The sequence below is a fragment of the Hyla sarda genome, chromosome 5 (assembly GCF_029499605.1).
Source record: "Hyla sarda isolate aHylSar1 chromosome 5, aHylSar1.hap1, whole genome shotgun sequence".
Taxonomy (NCBI): Eukaryota; Metazoa; Chordata; class Amphibia; order Anura; family Hylidae; genus Hyla; species Hyla sarda.
Window position 1 is genome coordinate 321,119,914 of NC_079193.1, and position 24,534 is coordinate 321,144,447.

Consider the following 24,534-nt stretch of genomic DNA (forward strand, 5'->3'; position numbering starts at 1 on the left):
CCCGCATGTGAGTATGTCTCAATAAAGAAGACCCTGCAGCCACACTGGTGAGTGCCGATATTTTCATTTCTCTTCACGGATATAATTAACAAATCTGTTTAACTTTCTGGCACCAGAGTACCCCTTTAAGGAAATAAAGCAATAAATCATCTAAATGTCTTAAGAAAGGTATTTACCTGGACTATGTTTGTTAGACTCTACTGCAATGTTTAACCAATCTAACAAGTGTTTATAATGTGACAGATGCTGTGTAAGCATGTGCTGAGACCCCGACTGATCAAAGCTTTTCACATATCCCTGTGACAGGCTCCCGAATGAGACAATCATTTGCATATTTTTCATTATCAGAATAGAAGGTGAGATTCACACGTGTTTCCTCTAGATTTAATTATTATTATTTTTTTCTTTTTTATGGAGACTTCATTCTAGTTAAGGGGATATCAACCACTGAACAGTTCTGCTTATCCTATTTGTCATTATTCTGCATCAATGTTGTATCGGTGATTATCTACAAAGTAGAAACTGACATCTAACCTCAATTCAATCAGATTGTAAGCAGAAGCTACAGTGCTCACCAATCTGTGCCTCTTTAACTATAGCCAAATTACAACTGCAACCATCCTGTGATAGCCTTCAGCTGCCAGTGCATAATGGGAGTTGTAGTTTGAATGGGCACTGACAGATACAAAAACTTTTTACTGTATATGTTGTAAATCTTGGCAAAACATTTACCTTTCTAATATACTTCATAAGAAAATTGTATTTCCTTTTTATAGAAATGATTCCTTTTAAAATAATGGCTTTGTCCAAGATGAAGTACAGGCCTGGACAAAGTCCAGTACTGTCTGACATTACTCCTCTGTGCTCTCTCCTGTCTGATGGTAAATATGAGAGTAAAAATTTTCCAGGTTTTCAGCGCAATCCACCAAGGATGGGTCAGAGTTTCTTCAAAGGAATTTTATTTGCCAAAGAAACAACGCGTTTCAGAGCTTTGGAGCTCCTTCGTCAGGTAAACATGGCAGTATGCATGGTGGATTGCGCCGAAAACCTGGAAAATTTTTACTCTCCTATTTACCACTGTACCTACCGGCCAGGAGCACTCCTAGATTCGGGACCAGGAGGCTGCACCACCTGCATGATCACCCAAGCGCATTTGTAGTTGTGTCTTCATACACAACTAAGCAAGGTGAGTGGTTCACTAACACCCACTGCACACCACTTGCTTGATAACACACTGTGTATCAAACTATACCTGTCCCATGAGGAGCTCTGCCATTTTTTCCTCTCTAGACTTACACTCTCCTGTCTGATAGCACTCCTCTGTGCTCTCTCCTGTCTGATAGTACTCTTCTGTGCTCTCTCCTGCCTGATAGTACTCCTCTGTGCTCTCTCCTGTCTGATAGTACTCCTCTGTGCTCTCTCCCCTCTGATAGGACTCCTCTGTGTTCTCTCCCCTCTGATAGGACTCCTCTGTGCTCTCTTCTGTCTGATAGGACTCCTCTGTGCTCTCTCCTGTCTGATAGTAGTCCTCTGTGCTCTCTCCTGTCTGATAGTACTCCTCTGTGCTCTCTCCTGTCTGATAGTACTCCTTTGTGTTCTCTCTTGTCTGATAGTACTCCTCTGTGTTCTCTCCTGTTTGATAGTACTCCTCTGTGCTCTCTCCTGTCTGATAGCACTCCTCTGTGTTCTCTCGTGTCTGATAGTACTCCTGTGTGCTCTCTCCTGTCAGATAGCACTCATCTGTGCTCTCTCCTCTCTGATAGGACTCCTCTGTGCTCTCTCATGTCTGATAGGACTCCTCTGTGCTCTCTCCTGCCTGATAGAACTCCTATCTGCTCTCTCCTGTCTGATAGTACTCCTCTGTGCTCTCTCCTCTCTAATAGGACTCCTCTGTGCTCTCTCCTGTCTGATAGTACTCCTCTGTGCTCTTTCCTCTCTGATAGGACTCCTCTGTGCTCTCTCCTGTCTGATAGTAGTCCTCTGTGCTCTCTCCTGTCTGATAGTACTCCTCTGTGCTCTCCTCTGTCTGATAGTACTCCTCTGTGATTTCTTCTGTCTGATAGCACTCCTCTGTGCTCTCTCCTGTCTGGTAGTACTCCTCTGTGCTCTCTCCTGTCTGAAAGTACTATCAGAGCACAGAGGAGTACTATCAGACAAGAGAGATCCCAGCACAGCTCTAACTGACTTCAATTGGTAAAGTTCAAAAATATTGCTGAAAAATGCAGCACAAAAGAAGTTGAAAACTGTGTGTCTTTGGTGCTTGTTTTGCAATTGTGAACATACTCTTTTAGACTGTGTTTTAGCAGGACACCGGCAGGCATAATACACAAATTTTGCAGTATAGTACAGAAATGGCATAAAATACTTTGCTCACAGCAAACAAGAAACAAGGTCGAGTTACTTTGAAAAAAATACTTGGTTATACAAGAACCCTAAACAATATATGGAACACAACTGAAAATGCATGCATACTGCCATGTTTACCTGACGAAGGAGCTCCAAAGCTCTGAAACGCGTTGTTTCTTTGGCAAATAAAATTCCTTTGAAGAAACTCTGACCCATCCTTGGTGGATTGCGCCGAAAACCTGGAAAATTTTTACTCTCCTATTTACCACTGTACCTACCGGCCAGGAGCACTCCTAGATCCGGGACCAGGAGGCTGCACCACCTGCATGATCACCCAAGCGCATTTGTAGTTGTGTCTTCATACACAACTAAGCAAGGTGAGTGGTTCACTAACACCCACTGCACACCACTTGCTTGATAACACACTGTGTATCAAACTATACTTGTGCCATGAGGAGCTCTGCCATTTTTTCCTCTCTAGACTTACACTCTCCTGTCTGATAGCACTCCTCTGTGCTCTCTCCTGCCTGATAGTACTCCTCTGTGCTCTCTCCTGTCTGATAGTACTCCTCTGTGCTCTCTCCCCTCTAATAGGACTCCTCTGTGTTCTCTCCCCTCTGATAGGACTCCTCTGTGCTCTCTTCTGTCTGATAGGACTCCTCTGTGCTCTCTCCTGTCTGATAGTAGTCCTCTGTGCCCTCTCCTGTCTGATAGTACTCCTCTGTGCTCTCTCCTGTCTGATAGTACTCCTTTGTGTTCTCTCTTGTCTGATAGTACTCCTCTGTGTTCTCTCCTGTTTGATAGTACTCCTCTGTGCTCTCTCCTGTCTGATAGCACTCCTCTGTGTTCTCTTGTGTCTGATAGTACTCCTGTGTGCTCTCTCCTGTCAGATAGCACTCATCTGTGCTCTCTCCTCTCTGATAGAACTCCTCTGTGCTCTCTCATGTCTGATATGACTCCTCTGTGCTCTCTCCTGCCTGATAGAACTCCTATCTGCTCTCTCCTGTCTGATAGTACTCCTCTGTGCTCTCTCCTCTCTAATAGGACTCCTCTGTGCTCTCTCCTGTCTGATAGTACTCCTCTGTGCTCTCTCCTCTCTGATAGGACTCCTCTGTGCTCTCTCCTGTCTGATAGTAGTCCTCTGTGCTCTCTCCTGCCTGATAGTACTCCTCTGTGCTCTCCTCTGTCTGATAGTACTCCTCTGTGATTTCTTCTGTCTGATAGCACTCCTCTGTGCTCTCTCCTGTCTGGTAGTACTCCTCTGTGCTCTCTCCTGTCTGAAAGTACTATCAGAGCACAGAGGAGTACTATCAGACAAGAGAGATCCCAGCACAGCTCTAACTGACTTCAATTGGTAAAGTTCAAAAATATTGCTGAAAAATGCAGCACAAAAGAAGTTGAAAACTGTGTGTCTTTGGTGCTTGTTTTGCACTTGCGAACATACTCTTTTAGACTGTGTTTTAGCAGGACACCGGCAGGCATAATACACAAATTTTGCAGTATAGTACAGAAATGGCATAAAATACTTTGCTCACTGCAGACAAGAAACAAGGTCGAGTTACTTTGAAAAAAATACTTGGTTATACAAGAACCCTAAACAATATATGGAACACAACTGAAAAGCACTATGTGCAGAATAAATAATGAATATCTGTCACTATCAAGAACAATCCTAAGTATAGCAGAAATCATTTCTAAATAGACAGTAGATCAGAAGTAGCAGAAAATCAAAGACAAAAACAATAACCCAACATGGGTCAAAAGATAATAGTACAGTAAGTAACACCTAAGTACTTAAAGGGGTACTCCGGGGGAAAACATAAAAATATTTGTAAATGACTTCTATTAAAAAATCTTAATCCTTCCAGTACTTATTAGCAGCTGTATACTACAGAGGAAATTCTTTTCTTTTTGGATTTATTTTCTGTCATGAGCACAGTGCTCTCTGCTGACACCTCTGTCCATGTCAGGAACTGTCCAAAGCAGAAGAAAATCCCCATAGTATACATATGCTGCTCTGGATAGTTCCTAAAATGGACAGAGGTGTCAGCAGAGAGCACTTTGGTCGTGACAGAAAAGAAATCCCAAAAGAAAAGAGCTTCCTCTATAGTATACAGCCACTAATAGTAAAAAAAAAAAATCCAGCGGAGTACCCCTTTAAGTGTTACTTTCTGTACCATTATCTTTTGAGCCATTTTGGGTCACTGGTGTGGACTTTGATCTTCTGTCACTTCTGATGTCTTGTTCATTTAGAAATGTTTTTTGTTATTCTTAGGATTGTTCTTCTTTGCCACCACCCAGCTATCTACATGACCAGGCAACCTCCTTTCATTGCTCCATAGTCCAGTTCTGATGCCCACATGTCCATTGTAGACACTTGTAATAGTGAAAAGCAGTCAGTATGAGCTCTCTGAGCGTTCTGATGATCTACAGCCCACATACAGAAAGATGCACGGCAATGTTTGTTCTCTGACACCTGTCATAGAGAGCTATTGTTTTTTCACTCATTTGTGCTACAATTATGTTGTAGACAGTCTAGTCTTTTCTCCCCAGAAGTATCAGTGATGCTGGGTGCTCAGTTGGGTGCCCAGTTGGTACTAACCACTGCATACAGGAAACACCCCACAACACCTTTTGGAGATGCTATGATCCAGTCATTTAGCCATCTAGCTGATGTAAAAGTCTCTTAGATCCTCATGCTTGCCCATTTAATGGGGTACTCCACTGGCCAGCCTTTCAGCTGAGTTCGGAACATTTAGTTCCGAATGCTGTGCTTGTGCTGTGGGGGTCGGCCATGCCCCCTCGTGATATCAGGCCATGTCTCTCAATACAAGTCTATGGGAGGTGGCGTAACGGTAACACGCCATCTTCCATAGACTTGCATTGAGGGGCGAGCCTGATGTCATATGGGGGCATGGCCAGCTCCTGCAGCACATACAGCATTCGGAACATTAGTGCCGAATGCAGCCGGAAGGCTGGCAAGTGGAGCACCCCTTTAAACTACTTCCAAAACATCTTCAAAAACTATTGACTTGCTGCCTAACATATCCCATCCCTTAAAGAGGTACTCCGCCGCTAGACATCTTATCCCCTATCCAACTGATAAGGGATAAAATGTCTGATCTCGGCTGCGGCACCCCAGACATCCGGTGCACAGAGCAATCTCCCTGGTGCACCTGGTGCTCATATAGAGCATTGGGTCCAGCGCCAGAGGCTCGTGATGTCCCCTCACATAGACTTGCATTGAGGGGTTGTGGCCGTGACGTTACGAGCCTCCGCCCCGCATTGTCTATCATCCGGCACCAAGCGAAGTTCGCTCCGTGCATCGGATGTCTAGGGTGACTGTGGCACTGTAATAATCTAATCAGTGAAAGATTTTGCTGACTTACAATGACTGGACCTCTCAATATACTGTACTTGATTTTCTATATTAGAGAAGGACACAGATTGTCTGGCATTCACCTGACAATGAGTGTACCGGACCCTTTCAAAGCCAGGAGAGGACTTGCTGGCCACGTTTCCTGTTTCTGCAGCCTCCAAGAGTCAGTTCATTGTGTAGAGAGCCCGGTGTGCACAGTCTGAAGGGAAAAGCTGCAATCCTGATGGATCCTGTCCAGCCTTTAGCATAGGTGGAATAACAAAACCACTTGGAAGGCAGCTGGAGTTGGATGGCACCGATAGTGAGTGGTTACTGAGTATGGCTGTGCTATGCAGAGACTGTTACCATGTTCCTGCACCTGTACCTGTTATTAAAACTTCAGTAAAGTTGTTGGATTCCACTCTTGACTGGTTATTGTTGACCCGGCACCTTACAACTTCCCACAGGCTTTTCTATAGTATGTAGTGTGAAGGGTTACACTGTTAACATAAAGTGGTACCAGAGGGAACCTATTGGTTTATACAGTGCTATTTGTCCAGTCATTAAAGGGGTACACTGGTGGAAAACTAGCGGAAAACAAATCAACTGGTGCCAGAAAGTTAAACAGATTTGTACATTACTTTTATTTAAAAATCTTAGAGGGGTACTCTTATGAAAAGCACATTTTTTCACATCAACTGGTGCCAAAAAGTTATACAGATTTGTAAATTACTTCTATATACAAATCATAATCCTTTCAGTACTTATCAGCTGCTGTATACTACAGAGGAAGTTGTGAAGTTCTTTATAGTCTGACCACAGTGCTCTCTGCTGCCACCTCTGTCTATGTCAGGAATTGTCCAGAGCAGAAAAGGTTTGTTATGCGTTTTTGCTCCTTCACTGGACAGTTCCTGACACGGACAGAGGTGTCAGCAGAGAGCACTGTGGTCAGACTGGAAAGAACTACACAACTTTCACAACTTCTTCTGGAGAATACAGCAGCTAAGTACTGGAAGAATTTCTGGCACCAGTTGATTTTAAAACGTTTTCTTTCCCCTGGAATGCCCCGTTAACTAAGAAATCTGCCAAGCGTCCATTAACTGAGAAATCTGCAGAGCGTCTCTAAATATATAGCCTCTATTACAGATCCAGAGTAGATCATAACTACCCTGAATACTTCAGAGCTCAGACATGGTTTTGGAAATATCACTTTCATCTTCCCAGCATGTATAGAAATGATTGGTTTAAAGGACTTTTAGGTACACTGCTTGGCACAGCTATGGAAATGCTAAGGGTGGCAGTGTTAAGGTAATATATAGGCTTGCACAGTCATCAGGACACTGTGGTGACACTGTTATTGGAATGTGGCAAACACCTATTTTGGGGGTGAGTAAATTTAGGCTTGAACTTTTATGTTGACTTTTAGGCTTGCACTGTTATGGGGACACTGTGTCTGACACCCACTATCATAGAGTTCCTGTTACAATCATTATTATAGGCGTGTTATGGCTGGCACTCTTATGGGGACACTGCATGGCTCTATTTTAATGATTGCAGAATAGAGATTAGCCGGCCAGCACTGCTATATCCCATACTACCTTCTCAACACCGGATTCGGTCTCCCTCAGGATGGATTAGTGATTCTCAATTACATAGAAAGACAGTTCCCATCGTAAGTATGCATATGAAGAAATGAGAAATGGCACTCCCCTGTCTCTTTATTGTATCAAAATGTGCAAGTTTAAAATCAGCATATTCACCTGGCAAGGTGCGGACATGAGTGTGTGCGCTTACAGGTGACAATTGTTTACTCAGATTGAGCTTCAACAGAATCTCCCCTTCCTGTGCTTTCGCATCCCTCAGATTCCTTTTTACCTGGATGACGAAAGTAACTGGGCGGGGATAGCAAGCATAGGTTAAAACAAGTGAAATTACATATACACACAGTTAAAACCATAATAAGCAGTGTTCATAAAAATAGACCCAAGTCAGTACGATCATTTAGACCCCCGAGCTCCTGAGCTCCTGTCTTTAATATTCAGCGGGCCTCTATCTCACTGACCATACCTGTTCACGGAACCGGGTATTTAACGCAGGGTAGTGCTGCCTATATAAAACCTTCTGCACGTGCAAATTAATGCATACACTGTGAAGGTTGTTCTGCAACAAATACACTCTGTTCCATTTTTTGTGTCTCCTCCTATGGAGACGTATTTTCCCGGTGTGAACTGAGAGCACCAGTTACAATGACCGCATTAGTAGTTTCCTATTAATGCTGCCTTCTCTAACCATGATCTATTTTGTTCATTTTCTTTGAATTTACTGCCCGTCAGTTTGTCTTTTAAGTTCTTGGTTTTTTTTAAAGTGATTATGTTTTTTTTAAGGTTTAACATTTCCTATTGTGTCTCTTTTGATTGAATGCCAATTCAAAAAAGTGTAGTGTTTTATAATCTCAGCCACGGGACTATATTTGAAAGAGAAGGAGAATCTGTTTTCTTTTTACAGATTTTTTTCTTTTGGTTTTTTATGTAGTACAATTTTTCTATCCATTTTTCTGGCCCTGTTGAACAAATGTTGTGATAAGGAGTGAGCTTGCTGTTCGAATACTTCATCTGCACTGTTTATTCTTTTTAGTCGAAGATATTGACCATACGGAGTTGCGTTTTTGGTATGTGCAGGATGGTAGCTTGAGAAATGGAAATATGAGTTGGAAGCTTTTTTTGTAGCCTTTTGTAACCAACTCATTGTTCTCTACTACCACCTGCACATCCAAAAACTCAAGTTCAGTTTTACTATGTTTACTTGTGAAACGCATATTCATATTGTTTTAATTCACCATTAACACAAATGCGTTAAATTACCCGCTCCAGAGCATAAACACGTCGTCTGGGAATCTAAAGTAACATCGTACAAATCTTAGGAAGGGATTTTGTAAAGAGAATACATGTTTTTCCTCAAAGCGTGGCAGGAAAAGGTTTGCCAGCGTGCAGAAAGATGGGACGCTACTGAGGAGGGGCCTGAGGAGCCAATCGATATACTTTGATAAAGACTCTGTTAGAGACCCTACCCCGGAGATTATCGGTCTCCCGGGTAGAGTCTCCAACGTCTTCTGTATCTTAGGCAAAAAATACTAATTTGCCTCTTTTGGCATTTCTGGCAATAATCGTTCAGCTAATTTTTCTGATAGTACCCCTGTCTCAATCTGTCTCCTCAGGAATGACTGTAATTTTGACTGTAATCCTTTCATTGGATTTTTTAGTTAGTTTGGTATAAGTATCTGTGTCATCCAAATGAAGTATCATTTCTTTCACGCAGTAATCCCTTGATAGTATCACCATGTTACCCCCTTTATCTGCCCTTTTTATGATTATCTCATTTTGAGATTTTAGCCATTTAAGAGCCTCCAGATCCTTTTTATTTAGATTAGGGGGTGCACAGGGATACATCAGGGCCCTTACGTCAGACAACACTCTTTGTTGAAAAAGGTCTATGTTACCTCCAGGTGTAATTGGGGAGGGAGAATTCTGATTTATTCCCTGATTTATTCTAAATTCTTGTATCTCTAGTACGTCCTCATCATTTTTAGATACCATTTTTTCTTCTCCCATTAAATCTAGCCATGCTCTTAAACCTTCCTTTTCAGAGCTATTCATTTTGCCCACAATACTAAAACCCAAGGGTACTATTGCTGATGGGATTTCCCCCTCTTTCCTTTCTTAACTTCTAGTGTTTTTATTGTTTTTTTGATCTGAAAAAAACTTTTAGATTTAGTTTACGTATTCCTTTGTATGTAGTGTGTGTGGTTGGTGTATACTATATATAACGGTGTGTGATTAGAAATCACACACCATTATATGAACAAAAATAAAAAGCTGCGGCCCCCAAAAAATGGGGGGGGGGGGCCAAATGCATTGCCCTGAACCCCTAATAGGGCCCGGGTCAAGCTGAAAAATCTCTGGCAGACCCTTGGGGACCTATTAGGGGGTCGGGGGGGGGGGGATTTTTTTAAACTTTTTTTTTTTTACTTTTTTACACTATTTTCTCCTACCTTTCCCTGGGGGTTTTTCTGTCCCTGCTCTATGGGGGATTGTCCGTCCTGAGGGGGCTCTGATCTTCACAGGGGGGCAGTCCCTGGCAACCTGGAGCAGCTCTGCCCGCTGACTGAACTCAGCTAACGGGCAGGGCTGCGAGAAGATGCAGTTAACCCCTCCCCCGCCGGCTGCTATTGGCTGGACCATCGTCCAGCCAATAGCAGCGCTCCTGGGGGGGTGATGAAATCGCCACCTCCCCATAGATACAGTGGGTGATAGGGGGTGTATTGTACACCCCCGATCACCTTGTATCTTCGGGTCAGCGGGTCACACGTGACCCGTATGACCCGAATCATGGCAAATCGTTGGTGTGAAAATTAGCATAAACGAAAATTGCATGTGCGAAAATTACCATATGCGAAAAATTTGCATAAATGAAAATTCGCATATGCAAATTTTCCCATATGCGAAAATTCGTACGCCAGTCTCACACAATAATATTAGAACCTTCTTTAGACCGCACAAGCTGGAAGCAGAGAGGGGTGATAACTGTGATGTGTACTGTGAAAAAAAAAAATATTCGTAATTACGAATATATAGTGCTATATTCAAGAATATGCGATATTCGCGGATAATATTCGCATTGCGAATATTCGCGAGCAACACTAGTGTTGACCACCAGACGAAGGGGCAGCCGACACACCCCCTCAAAAAAAAGCGCTATGGCAGAGCCAGTGATTGCCAAAGGCAGCGCTGCATCAGTCCCCCAAAAAATTTGAGTTCCTGGATTTAAATATCTATATTCAGGATGGCTGTTTGCATACTGCCACCTATTTTAAGGAGGTGGATGCAAACAGATACCTCGACTTTAACAGTTGCTATCTTAAATAATGGAAGAAGAACATTCCATTCGGTCAAATGAAAAGAATCCGAAGGAATTGTTCTTCCACACAAAAATGCCAGCAACAACTTGATAACCTGGAGGATCGTTTTAAACAAAAAGGGTATCCCAAACCCCTTATACAAGGAGCACGCCAGAGAGTGGACGAATTAGAACAAAGTGCTTGCTTGAAAAATAATAAACAGGGTAATGCAGAGGGTGGTTATAATGATGAATTTGATTCTATTTTTCTAAGTAGGTATTACACTTCACACACCAATATTTTTATTTTTTTTGTATAGGTAATATCACCAGCTCATATTATTGTGCCATGATTACTGGCACCATATGTAGTCCCCCAGTTATTCTTCTTTAGTTTGTTTTTCCGTGTCCTGTGCAGTATTTCTCCCAGAAGTCCACTTGATGGCCCACATGGTGGTCTACACCCCGAAGTCGTCAATTTTTACTCTAAGAGAGAGTGTGCAGCTGTTTCTGGAGACGGTCAACAATAACCTCTGCATGGTGGAATAATAGGTCACAATGTTTATCAGGATCAGTAGAAGCATCACCCACTCGATGATTATGATGGGGATTTCACGGATCTCTTCCCAGTCTTCATCATTATAGAATAATTCCTTTAATGTTTCATATCCAAAATAGAAAATTGTGCAGACAAAAGTCAGGCCACAGCAGGTGCATCTACTATGGTGGATGACTTTGTTTGCTCCTGGTAATTTATACATCTGGATGGACTGCCCAAGGTAGTATAAGGCTTCACATGTAATTGAAATTATCGTGCTGACAAAGTGTATCCTGGCATATTCTTTGGGGGAAAATACATGCATGACAGCTGTGCCAAAACAGGAGGCCCCCACAATGGCCAGCAGGATCCTCTGGATCAGGACCTGATGACCCCTGAACTCTTCAGTATGCATAACCATATACTTATAAATAAGAAAGGTTAGTACCAAAGTGCCAATGGACGTCCCCATGAATCCAATTCTGAATAATATGCTTTTGGGAAAGAAATTTCCCACGTCACTGTGAAGGAAAAGAAACCAATGTTATTATGGATATTTCCTCACTCCCAACCCATGAAATAAGAATCATGTGCTTGTTTATCTTACCTGATGCTCATCAGTGGTGAGGTTGCAAGGCCGAGGACGACCGTCATGATGTAGCTGGTGGCAAGCCAGGCCGCACACCAAAACGCCAACAGGAGGGGGACGAACTCCAAACCTTTTAGCTCCATTTCAGACAAGTAGAAGAAGAAGACGCTAATCTCACTAATCTCCCTAATCTCACTGTAACAATCGACAGAATGAAGGCTCGGGCGGCTGTCAGTGGAATGTCAGGACTCCAGCTGCCTATGACATCACATGTGACATGTCAGAATGACTGCTTGTTTCTTGGAGCTGCAATGATTTAGTATCTGCTATAGACAGAACCTGATGTTTTTACTATGGACCTTACAGACCCCAGAACCCAAGTAATTAGTGCAGGGGCTCCATTTTGATCATCTCATATTTCACATTATTTGAGTTCCAGGGCTCAGATACATTTTCACCCTCTATAGCAGTGGTCTTCAAGCTGTGAACCCCCAACCGCTGCAGAACCACAACTCCCAGCATGCCCAGACAGCAACTACGCATAAGGAAATAGTCTAAATAAACTTTTCTTATATATAGAATCCCTGAAATCTCCAATCTCTCCTTTTATTGGTTTATGATCTGCGTTACTTATTTGTAAAAAAAAACTATGTTTCTGATTGTCTTCCCCCCACACACTTATGGGCTATCTCTTCAAACGAATTTATTTGACCTAAAGCGTATAATTGATTTACATAAATAAGCCCCTTTTCATCCAAAAGAGTGAATCTTTAATTTTAAGGAATTCTTTATTTGACCATAATGAAGTAAAGTCAAAACTCCATGTGATTTAAAAAATGTTTAAGTTCCTCCCATACTTTATTATATAGATATGCATGGGTGTAGTGAGTATCCCAGCTTCCAAAATCTCAAAAATATCCTTATAACGACCCATTAGGGTATGTTCACACTACAGTGTGTGAACGGAATCTCCGCTCGCTGAATTCAGCGAGCGGAGATTCAGACTGGCACCCAGCGGCGGGGGTAGGAGTGGGCGGCACTGAGCCGTCACCAATGACAGCTATGCAGTGCTCGCGGACTTTCGGGCAAAGATTGAACATGTTCTTTCTTTGCGCGGAACAATTTCAGCAGCTGAATTGTCCATTGCTGAAATTCCGCAGTGTGAACGGGTCTCGCGGAGACCCATTCACACTAATGTTAAGTTCACACCGCGGAATTCGGCTCGCGGAATTACGCCCGTGGAATTCCGCGGGAATTCCGTAGTGTGAACATACCCTTAGAGAGAAAAAATAGGACTACATTTTTCCTCCTTCTCATAATAGTCTGCAATTTTAGTGCTAAAAAGTACCTAAAAAAAAAGTGCCCAACCCCCATCGTGCTTAGCTAACGTTAAAGAAACATATTTCATTCTTGTGCTTTCCTGCCCCAAAGTAGTGAATTTAATAAAGAAATAAGAGCTTGGGACCATTTTTCTGATATCCATACAGTATAGAAACATAGAATGTGTCGGCAGATAAGAACCATTTGGCCCATCTAGTCTGCCCAATAATCTGAATCCTATCAATAGTCCCTGGCCCTATTTTATATGAAGGATAGCCTTATGCCTATCCCATGCATGTTTAAACTCCTTCACTGTATTTGCAGCGACTAATGTTGCTCACAAATATTCGCAATTAAAATTTTAATTGCGAATATAGCATATTTGCCAATTCGCGAATATTGGGAATATAGCACTATATATTCATAATTACGAATATTCGCTTATTTTTTTGCGCATATGTGAAAATTTGTGCGCATGTGCCCTCCCTTCATTAATGGTATAGAGAACTGTGACTAGTGCATCAACTCTGTGATTATTTGCCTGTTAAACCCAATAGGCTAATTGTGGTCTATGGGGATCTCACTGCATGTAAGATAAGCAGGACCGTCTCAGCAGCACAGTGGGATGGGAGACTGTCACTGGTTCAAGTCCCAGGGTGGACAGAGTGTTACAGTGTTGTGGTTAAACTTTACATTCCTGGAAAAGCTGTTGAGTTGCCCATAGCAACCAATCAAATTGCTTCCTTCATTTTTCATAGGCTTTTTCAAAAATGATAAAGCGATCTGATTGGTTGCTATGGGCAACTCAGAAACTCTTCCTCTGGACAGGTTTTGATAGGTCTCCCTCTATGGGGGAGATTAATCAAGACCAGTGTAGAGGAAGAGTTGTGCAGTTGCCCATAGCAACCAATCAGATTGCTTCTTTCATTTTTCCCAATGCCTCTGCAAAATGAAAGAAGCGATCTGATGGTTGCTATGGGCAACTCAGCAGATTTTCCTGGAAAAGTTTCTGAGTTGCCCATAGCAACCAATCAGAGTGCTTCCTTCATTTTTCAGAGGCCTTTTCAAAAATGAAAGAAGCAATATGATTGGTTGCTATGGGCAACTGCACAACTCTTCCTCTACCCTGGTTTTGATGAATCTCCCCCATAGAGGAAGATCTATCAAAATCTGTCCAGAGGAAAAGTTTCTGAGTTGCCCATAGCAACCAATCAGATTACTTCCTTCATTTTTCAGAGGCTTTTTAAAAAATGAAAGAAGCAATCTGATTGGTTGCTATGGGCAACTCAGCAGCTTTTCCCCATAGACCACAATGGGCCTACTGGTTTCAATGGGCAAAAAATCACAGAGTTAATGCACTAGACACAGTTCTCTTTACCATTAAAGGGGTACTCCAGTGAAAACCTTTTTTCTTTTAAATCAACTGGCTCCGGAAAGTTAAACAGATTAAAGATCGTAATCCTTCCTGTACTTATTAGCTGCTGAATACTACAGAGGAAATTATTTTCTTTTGTCTCTGATGACATTACGAGCACAGTGCTCTCTGCTGACGTTATTATAATAATAATAAGTCTTTATTTATTTATTGTTGTTCTTAGTGGGATTTGAACCCTCTCCAGCTCCACTATATCTTTCTTGTACACTGGTGCCCAGTACTGTACACAGTATTCTATGTGAGGTCTGACTAGTGATTTGTACAGCGGTAAAATAATTTCCTTGTCGTCGGCATCTATGCCCCTAATGATGTACCCCATGATTTTTTTAGCCTTTGCAGCTGCCCGACACTGGTCACTACAGGTAAATTTACTGTTAACTAAGACTCCTAAGTTCTTTTCCATGTCAGTCGTCCCAAGTGTTCTCCCATTTAATACATAATCCCAGCTCGGATTTTTCTTCCCCATGTGCATTACCTTACATTTATCAGTGTTGAACCTCATCTGCCACTTCCCAGCCCAATCCTCCAACCTATCCAGATCCATTTGTAACAGTGCACTGTCCTCTATAGTGTTTACTGCTTTACAGAGTTTGGTGTCATCTGCAAAGATTGCTATTTTACTATTCAACCTCTCTGCAAGGTCATTCATGAATATATTAAATAGGACAGGACCCAAGACGGACCCCTGTGGTACCCTACTAGTAACAGTCACCCAATTAGAATAAGTACCATTAATAACCACCCTCTGTTTCCTATGATTGAGCCAGTTACTTACCCACTTGCACACATTCTCCCCCAGCCCAAACCTTCTCATTTTATGCACCAACCTTTTATGTGGAACCGTATCAAATGCTTTGGAAAAATCCATATATACGACATCCAGCGATTGTCCCTGGTCCAGTCTGGTGCTCACCTCCTCATAAAAACTGATCAGGTTAGTTTGACAGGATCAATCTCTCATAAATCCATGCTGATACAGGGTCATACACTTATTTTTATCAAGATATTCCAAAATAGCATCTCTTAGGAAACCCTCAAACAATTTACATACAACCGAGGTTAAACTAACAGGTCTATAATTCCCAGGGTCACCTTTTGACCCCTCCTTAAATATTGGCAGCACATTTGCCATGCGCCAGTCCTGGGGAACAGTCCCTGTCACTATAGAGTCCCTGAATATTAAAAATAGGGGTCTGTCTATTACATTACTTAAAGGGTAGCTCCCACCATCCTATTTTTTTTTTTTGCTAGCCCGTTCCCCCCCCCCCCGCTACGGCACTAGCCCGTTCCCTCCTCCTCCCCCCCCGCCCCGCATATCCCGTTCCCTCATTACACATGCAGTTACTGCAGAATCACGAGGCGTGCAGGGACAGCGGCGGCAGCGAGGCGGCGGCAGCGATGTGCGGTTGGAGTGGCCTCCCAGCCAGTGGCCGGGGAGCCAATGCGCTCGCTCCTGCCTGTCTGATTGAGAGGCAGGGAGCGAGTGCAGCCTAACTGAAAAAGGACTGATTGCCACTCCAAAATCAGTCCTTTTTCAGTAGCCGGTTTTTCAATGTAAATTAAACCTTTTTAATGAAAAAAAAAATAATAAAAGTATATTAGAGATATGTTGTAGTACATAAGTACTACAACATATCAAAAAATAAAGTTGGTGACAGTGCCCATTTAATTCATTTAGAACATGGGGGTGAATGCCATCTGGACCTGGTGATTTGTCTATTTTGATTTTTTGTAGGTGGCACTGTACTTCTTCCTGGGTTAGACAGGTGACCTGTACTGGGGAGTTTACCTCATCACACTGTATTTCACCTGGCATTTCATTTTCCTCGGTGAATACAGTGGAGAAGAATTTGTTAAGTATATTTACTTTTTCCTGATCCCCGTTTATAATTTCTTCCTCATCATTTTTTAAAGGGCCAACACTTTCATTTTTGACCTTTTTGCTATTTATATAATTAAAGAACATTTTGGGGTTAGTTATACTCTCTTTGGCAATGAGTCTTTCTGTCTCTATTTTTGCGGCTTTTATCTGTTTTTTTACATATTTCACATTTTTCTCTATAGCTTTTTAATGCTTCTTCACTGCTGTCCTGTTTTAGTAATTAATATGCTTTATTTTTGTCATTTATTGCCCCCTTAACATTTTTATTCATCCATATTGGTTTTCTTTTATTTCTGACCCTTTTATCCCCATAAGGTATATACATCTTACAGTGAAAATTTGAGATATTTTTAAAAGTCTCCCATTTAGTGTCAGTATTGTTCTTTTTGAGGACATTATCCCATTTTAAATTGTTATGGGCTTCTCTGAGTTGATCGAACTTTGCCTTCCGAAAGTTCATTGTTTTTGTGGCCCCTCGAGAGATTCCCTTATTGCAGAACAAGTTATAATGTATTAAATTATGATCACTATTTCCTAGGTGTCCATCTACTTGCACATTAATTACTCTGTCAGGTACGTTGGTAAATATTAAGTCTAGTAGGGCGCCTCCTCTGGTCGGGCCCTGCACCATTTGGTACAGATAATTGTCTTTAGCTATAGTCAGAAACCTGTTTCCTTTAACCCCTTAAGGACTCAGGGTTTTTCCGTTTTTGCACTTTCGTTTTTTCCTCCTTACCTTTTAAAAATCATAACCCTTTCAATTTTCCACCTATAAATCCATATTATGGCTTATTTTTTGCGTCGCCAATTCTACTTTGCAGTGACATTAGTCATTTTACCCAAAAATGCACGGCGAAACGGGAAAAAAAATCATTGTGCGACAAAATCGAAAAAAAAACACCATTTTGTAACTTTTGGGGGCTTTCGTTTCTACGCAGGGCATATTTCGGTAAAAATTACACCTTATCATTATTCTGTAGGTCCATAAGGTTAAAATGATACCCTACTTATATAGGTTTGATTTTGTCGCACTTCTGGAAAAAATCATAACTACATGCAGGAAAATTTATACGTTTTAAAATGTCATCTTCTGACCCCTATAACTTTTTTATTTTTCCACGTATGGGGTGGTATGAGGACTCATTTTTTGCGCCGTGATCTGAAGTTTTTATCTGTATGATGTTTGTTTTGATCGGACTTTTTGATCACTTTTTATTCATTTTTTAATGGTATAAAAAGTGACCAAAATACGCTTTTTTGGACTTTGGAATTTTTTTGCGCGTACACCATTGACCGTACGGCTTAATTAATGATATATTTTTATAGTTCGGACATTTACGCACGCGGCGATACCACATATGTTTATTTTTTATTTTTTTTACACTGTTTTATTTTTTTTATGGGAAAAGGGGGGTGATTCAAACTTTTATTAGGGAAGGGGTTAAATGACCTTTATTAACACTTTTTTTTTACTTTTTTTTTGCAGTGTTATAGGTCCCATAGGGACCTATAACACTGCACACACTGATCTCCTATGCTGATCACTGGCGTGCATTAACACGCCTGTGATCAGCATTATCGGCGCTTGACTGCTCCTGCCTGGATCTCAGGCACGGAGCAGTCATTCGTCGATCGGACACCGGGGAGGCAGGTAAGAGCCCTCCCGGTGTCCGATCAGCTGTTCGGGACGCCGCGATTTCACCGCGGCGGTCCCGAACAGCCCGACTGAGCAGCCGGGTCACTTTCACTTTCACTTTAGAAGCGGCGGTCAGCTTTGACCGCCGCTTCTAAAGGGTTAATACCGCACATCGCCGCGATCGGCGATGTGTGGTATTAGCCGCGGGTCCCGGCCGTTGATTAGCGCTGGGACCGACGCGATATGATGCGGGATCGCGGCGCGATCCCGCTTCATATTGCGGGAGCCGGCGCAGGACGTAAATATACGTCCTGCGTCGTTAAGGGGTTAAAGTCGAAGTCGGCCCAGATCTCCATGAACCCAAACCCCTCCTTCCTACACCAGCTTCTGAGCCACTTGTTTACCTCCCTAATCTCCCGCTGCCTCTCTGGTGTGGCTCGTGGTACAGGTTATATTTCAGAAAATACTACCTTGGAGGTCCTTGCCTTAAGCTTGCAGCCTAAGTCCCTGAAATAATTTTTAAGGACACTCCATCTACTTCTTACTTTGTCATTGGTGCCAATATGTACCATAACTGCTGGGTCTTCTCCAGCCCCACCCAGCAACCTGTCAACCCGATCCGTGATGTGCCGAACTCGAGCGCCAGGAAGACAACACACTGTTCGGCGATCCCGGTCTTTGTGATAGATCGCCCTGTCTGTCCCCGTAATAATTGAGTCCCCCACTACCAGTACCTGTCTGGCCTGCCCTGCTCTCCTCCCTCCCTCCTTACTGGAGCAGACACCCCGCCGGCGGTCAGAGGCAGAGTCCTGCTGCAGTACCGCTAGCTCTGAAATGGCATCCTCCTCATCTACAAACCGGACAAACATGTTGGGGTGTGCCAGTTCAGGACTAGATTCCCTGACACTTTTCCCTCTACCCCGTTTTCTAACTGTAACCCAGCTAACTGCCTGACTGTCCTGCACCTCCGTCCCACTATCCTCCCCCACCTCTACCCCAGAGAGTACTTGCTCAGTGAGCAGGAGACTCCTCTCCGGGTTGTCAATGCATCTCAGTGTTGCCAGTTGCTCCTCTAGATCCAGGATCTGGGCTTCCAAATGAGCAACTCGCACACATCTCGCACAACAATATGCACCCTCAAACTGTTGTTCAAGGATTGCATACATTGTGCAAGATGCACACTGGACTGCCTTTTCCAACATGGAGGTCATACTAGATTTGGGGATTGCAAAAATTTACAGAAAAGAGAAAAAAAAAATATATTTCAATTTAAACTTCCTGAATTTAAAGTCCTTTAATTTTAAGTCCCCTCACTTTTATACTCACTCACTTGTATGCTTCACACTCTTGTATACAGACAAACAATCGCTAGCTCAACATAGTGTACTTGCTTTATATTTATCACAACCACAACCACCTCTCTTCCACTGCCTGGAAGTGAATTCACTTTAGTGAATTATTATTTTTTTTTTTCATTTACACATCCGAATTTAACGAAAAGTCGTCAATGACCTATGGGGTGTTAAGGCTCACTGGACCCCTTGGTACGTGCCTTGAGGGGTGTAGTTTCCAAAATGGTATGCCATGTGGGGGTTTTCTGCTGTTCTGGCACCATAGGGGCTTCCTAAATGTGACATGCCCCCCAAAAACCATTTCAGCAAAAATTCACTCTCCAAAATCCCATTGTTGCTCCTTCTCTTCTGAGCCCTCTGCTGCACCCGCCGAACACTTGACATACACATATGAGGTATTTCCTTACTCTCGAGAAATTGGGTTACAAATTTTGGGGGGCTTTTTCTCCTATTACCCCTTGTAAAAATAAAAAAACTGGGTCTACAAGAACATGCGAGTGTAAAAAATGGAGATTTTGAATTTCCTCCTTCACTTTGCTGCTATTCCTGTGAAACACCTAAAGGGTTAATACACTTAGCCAAATGTCATTTTGGATACTTTGAGGGGTGCAGTTTTTATAATGGGGTAATTTGTGGGGTATTTCTAATATGAAGGCCCTTCAAATCCACTTCAAAACTGAACTGGTCCCTGAAAAATTCCAATTTAGAAAATTTTGTGAAAAATTGGAAAAGTGCTGCTGAACTTTGAAGCCCTCTGATGTCTTCCAAAAGTAAAAACCTGTCAACTTTATGATGAAAATATAAAGTAGACATATTGTATCTGTGAATCAATATATTATTTATTTGGAATGTCTGTTTTTGTTACAAGCAGAGAGCTTCAAAGTTCGAAAAATGCAAAATTTTCAATTTTTTCATCAAATTTTGGAATTTTTCACTAAGAAATGATGCAAGCCTCAACAAAAATTTACCACTACCATGAAGTAGAATATGTCACGAAAAAAACGATCTCAGAATCAGAATGAAAAGTAAAAGCATCCCAGAGTTATTAATGCTTAAAGTGACAGTGGTCAGATGTGCAAAAAATGGCCGGGTCCTTAAGGTGAAAATGGGCTGGTTCCTTAAGGGGTTAAACCCCACTGGCATTTGACAGATCTTTGGAACAGTGGGCTGTGCAAATGAAAAATTTTCATTTTTCATTTTGACAGACCACTGCTCAAAAAAATCTATCAGACACCTGTGAGATGTAAATGCTCACTGCACTTCTTATTAGGGGTGTAGTTTCCAAAATGGGGTCACATGTGGGGGGGGGGTTCACTGTTCTAGCACCATGGAGGCCTAAACGCACATGGCCTTCAATTTCAGCCAGATTCTCTCTCCAAAAGCCCAATGGTGCTCCTTCTCTTCTGAGCCCTGTAGTTCCCCCGCAGAGCACTTTACATCCACATGTGGGGTATTTTCTGACTCAGAAGAAATGGGGTTACAAATTTTGCGGGGCTTTTTCTCCTATTACCCCTTGTGAAAATGATAAAATTGGGGTAACAACAGCATTTTAGGGGAAAAAAAATGTAAATTTTTTTATTTTCACCTCCAACTTTAACCAAAATTTGTCAAACACCTGTGGGATGTTAAGGCTCACTATACCCCTTGTTACTTTACGTGAGGGGTGTAGTTTTCAAAATGAGGGTCACATATGGGTGTTTTTTATAATTATGTCAGAACTGCTGTAACTACCAGCCACCCCTGTGCAAATCACCAATTTAGGCCTCAAATGTATATGGTACACTCTGTTTACACTAACATGCTGGTGTAGACCCCAAATTTACCTTTTCTTAAGGGGTAAAAGAAGAGAAAAAAAATTTGTAACCCAAAACTGTTGCCTTGAAATATGAGAGGGCTCCAAAGTGAAAGAGCACCATGTGCATTTGAGGCCTAAATTAGGGATTTGCATCCACCACCAAATTACCCCACGGCAGTTCTTCCCAAATAGGGTGTCTCCAGCTGTAGCAAAACTCCCAGCATGCCAGGACAATCAATGGCTATGCCGATGTTCTGACCCCTGTATCACCCGTCATTACGCACAGAGTAAGTTTGCTCTGTGCAGTGATGACAACAGTGTGCCGCAACCGAGATCACAGGGGTCCTTTGGAGAGGGGATAAGATGTCTTGGTGCGTAGTACCCCTTTAAGAGGGAAAAACATGATATATATTTAACCCCAACCCAAATGTACCCTATTTTTATTTTCTACCTAAGGTACATAAAGACCGAGAAAAAAAAAAACACCTGGTCGTCCGATAGTTTCCAGATGTTTATCTGAATATATAGACCATCAGTTACAGAAATGTGTGGTGTCTTTACCAGCATACCTCAGAAATAAAAGGGCATTTATTAACCCTATTGAAAGATATCATACGGGAAGAGGACTATATGTGGGCAACACTAGATGTTGCTTCATTATATAGTAACATACCACATGACAGAGGAGTGGAAGCTGTGTGATCTTTTTTAGTGGAAGATCCCTTGATGCCCATACATCAGAGGAACTTCATTTTGGAGGCCATTAAAGGAGTAGTCCAGTGTTGAAAAACATCCCTATCCCAAGGATAGGGGATAAGTTTCAGATTGCGGGGGGTCCGACCGCTGGGGGGCCCTGTGATCTCCTGTACGGGGCCCTGGCTCACTGGCCAGATAGCGCGTGTTGACTAGTGTTGAGCAGCATAGGCCATATTCGAATTTGCGATATTTCGCGTATATATAGACGAATATTCGTCATATATTCGCTAAATTCGCATATTCGTAATATTCGCGTTATATTTTCGCATAAGCGAAAATTTGTATAAACAAAAATTCACATTTGCTAAAATTACCATATGTGAAAAATTTGCATAAGCGAAAATTCGCATATGTAAATTTTCCCATATGCGAAAATTCATATGCCAGTCTCACACAGTAGTATTAGAGCCTTCTTTACACCACACAAGCTGGAAGCAGAGAGGGATGATCACTGTGATGTGTACTGTGAAAAAAAAAAAAAAAAAACAATATTCGTAATTACGAATATACAGTGCTATATTCGCGAATTCGCGAATATGCGATATTCGCGAATAAAATTTGCATTGCGAATATTCACGAGCAGCACTAATGGGTACGCCCTGGGTCCTGAAGTACCAGGACATCAAGGCGTATCCATACGCCCTAGGTCCTTAAGTGGTTAAGGAAAATATTGCCAGTTTCATAGTCTTCTCGGTCTCTGAGAAAATGATCTCTTTTGGTTTCTTTTATAATTTTCTGTAGAGTAGTCAATCTTTTCTCAATTTTTTTCTGGAAGTCGTTATACGCCTGCTCAGACGTTCATTTTTTTTATTCAGTTTTAGCAAGTTGCAGTTCTTTTATTTTTTTGTTTTATTCCTTGATATTACTCTCTAGTACCAGGCTTAGTATACTCAGGGAATAAGATTTGTGCATGAAAATGGTTTTTGCTCATGAATTGACATGGGTTGTTCACATTTTAAGCAGTGCAATGTGAACGATCCATGTCAATTCATGAGAAAAAAAACTTTGGAATTCAAAGTATCAAGGCTTTCAGAAAAAGAAACAAGATTGTTTGGTTTTGGTTGTGTATATGTAATTTCACTTGTTTTAACCTACGCTTGCTATCCCTGACCAGTTGCTTTCGTCATCCAGGTACAAAAGTACTTGAGGGATGTGAAAGCACAGGAAGAGTAGGGTCTGTTGAAGCTCAATCTGAGCGAAACAATTGTCACCTGTAAGTGCACACACTGGTGTCTGTCCCTTGCCAGGTGTATATGCGATTTTAAACCTGCACATTTTGATACAATAAAGAGAAGATATAGAGTGAGTGCCATTTCTCATTTCTTCATATGCATATCTATTTTAATGATGCTTAGGCTGACACTTTTTTAATATATTGAGGTGCGCACTATTGTGAGGACACTTTATGTAGCACTTTTATGTAGAAGTTGTGGTCTTTCCCTCTTATGCATTTACTAGGCATCAACAATGTTACCTATGAGATGATTAGAGTGACTGAAGGGCTAAGAACTGTAGATCGCTGTCACTGCTGAGCTTCTTTATGACTGCCAATATATGAAGGTGCGGAGATAGTGGTGTCCAATGGTCTTTTTAGACAGACCGATGGGCTGTGTATGACAAACGCCGATCCCGTTGATCGGCACTCCTTTGCCATCACAAGGCTCTATCAATTGTGCAGCTGGGCCGCATGAGCGATCGCTGTATCTTTTGTGCAGGCCTTCAAATTTATCACTGTTAACAGGGCAACAGGCGGCTGATAGCAATAATTAATATGAAGCCAATTATTGAGAAAGTTCATTACCCAGATATTTTGCCAAATAAAAGGGCCTTAGGTCTGTATGATTGTACGGTACTGAAGTCACATGTACTTGAAGGGCACGTGGGTCATATCACAAATATGAAACTTAACTTTTCAGATGATTTTATAAAGAATTATCAGAAAACAAGAAAAGAGTAAAGCAATAAGTTATACATTTGAAAAAATAAAGATAGCTACCCAACTTTAAAGAGGTATTCCGCTCTTAGACATCTTATCCCCTATCCAAAGGATAGGGAACAAGATGTCTGATCATGGGGGTCCTGACGCTGGGACACCCCCACGATCTTTGTGCAACAACTGGCATTCTGTGCTGCTCCAATTTCGGAAACGCTCGGTGACGGAGACGTGACATCACGCCACGTCCCCTTGTGACGTCACGTCATGCCCCCTCCCATAGACATGAATGGAGGGGGCGTGGTGTGACTTCACGAGGGGGCATGGCATGATGTCATATCTCCGTCTTGGAAATTCAGCATTTCCGAAACTGGAGCAGTACCCAGCACAGAATGCCAGGTGCTGCATGGAGATTGTGGGGGGTCCCAGTGGCAGGGCTCCCACGATCAGACATCTTATCCCCTATACTTTGGATAGGGGATAAGATGTCTAAGGATGGAATACCCCTTTAAAGGAGTTTTCCAGGCAATATTTAATGATGACCTATCCTTAGGATAGACCATCAATAGATGATCAGCAGGTTGCCAACACCCTTAACACTCGCTGATCAGCTGCTGTATGTGTAAGAGCCATGGTAGTGCTATAAACAATGAAAAGTAGGAAGCAGATGGTGCCATACATTGTGCAGTGGTCAAGTTGGC

General features: G+C 42.1%; 1 protein-coding gene and 1 long non-coding RNA gene across 2 annotated transcripts in view; one reads left to right on the top strand and one right to left on the bottom strand.

Annotated features, from left to right (window-relative positions):
• LOC130274216 (uncharacterized) overlaps positions 1-6,177 on the top strand; it is a 32,406-nt gene extending 26,229 nt beyond the window's left edge. The window contains exons 4-5 of the long non-coding RNA XR_008844287.1: positions 244-356; positions 5,783-6,177. This is a non-coding gene — a long non-coding RNA (uncharacterized LOC130274216). The remainder of the gene's footprint in view (positions 1-243; positions 357-5,782) is intronic.
• A 4,724-nt stretch (positions 6,178-10,901) lies between these two features.
• LOC130274217 (uncharacterized) lies at positions 10,902-12,357 on the bottom strand. The gene is made up of 2 exons (XM_056522274.1): positions 11,743-12,357; positions 10,902-11,656 (listed from the first exon to the last, which is right to left on the bottom strand). Exons 1-2 carry the CDS (start codon positions 11,865-11,867, stop codon positions 11,056-11,058), a joined length of 726 nt encoding a protein of 241 aa, XP_056378249.1. The 5' UTR covers positions 11,868-12,357; the 3' UTR covers positions 10,902-11,055.
• Between the last annotated feature and the right edge of the window lie 12,177 nt (positions 12,358-24,534).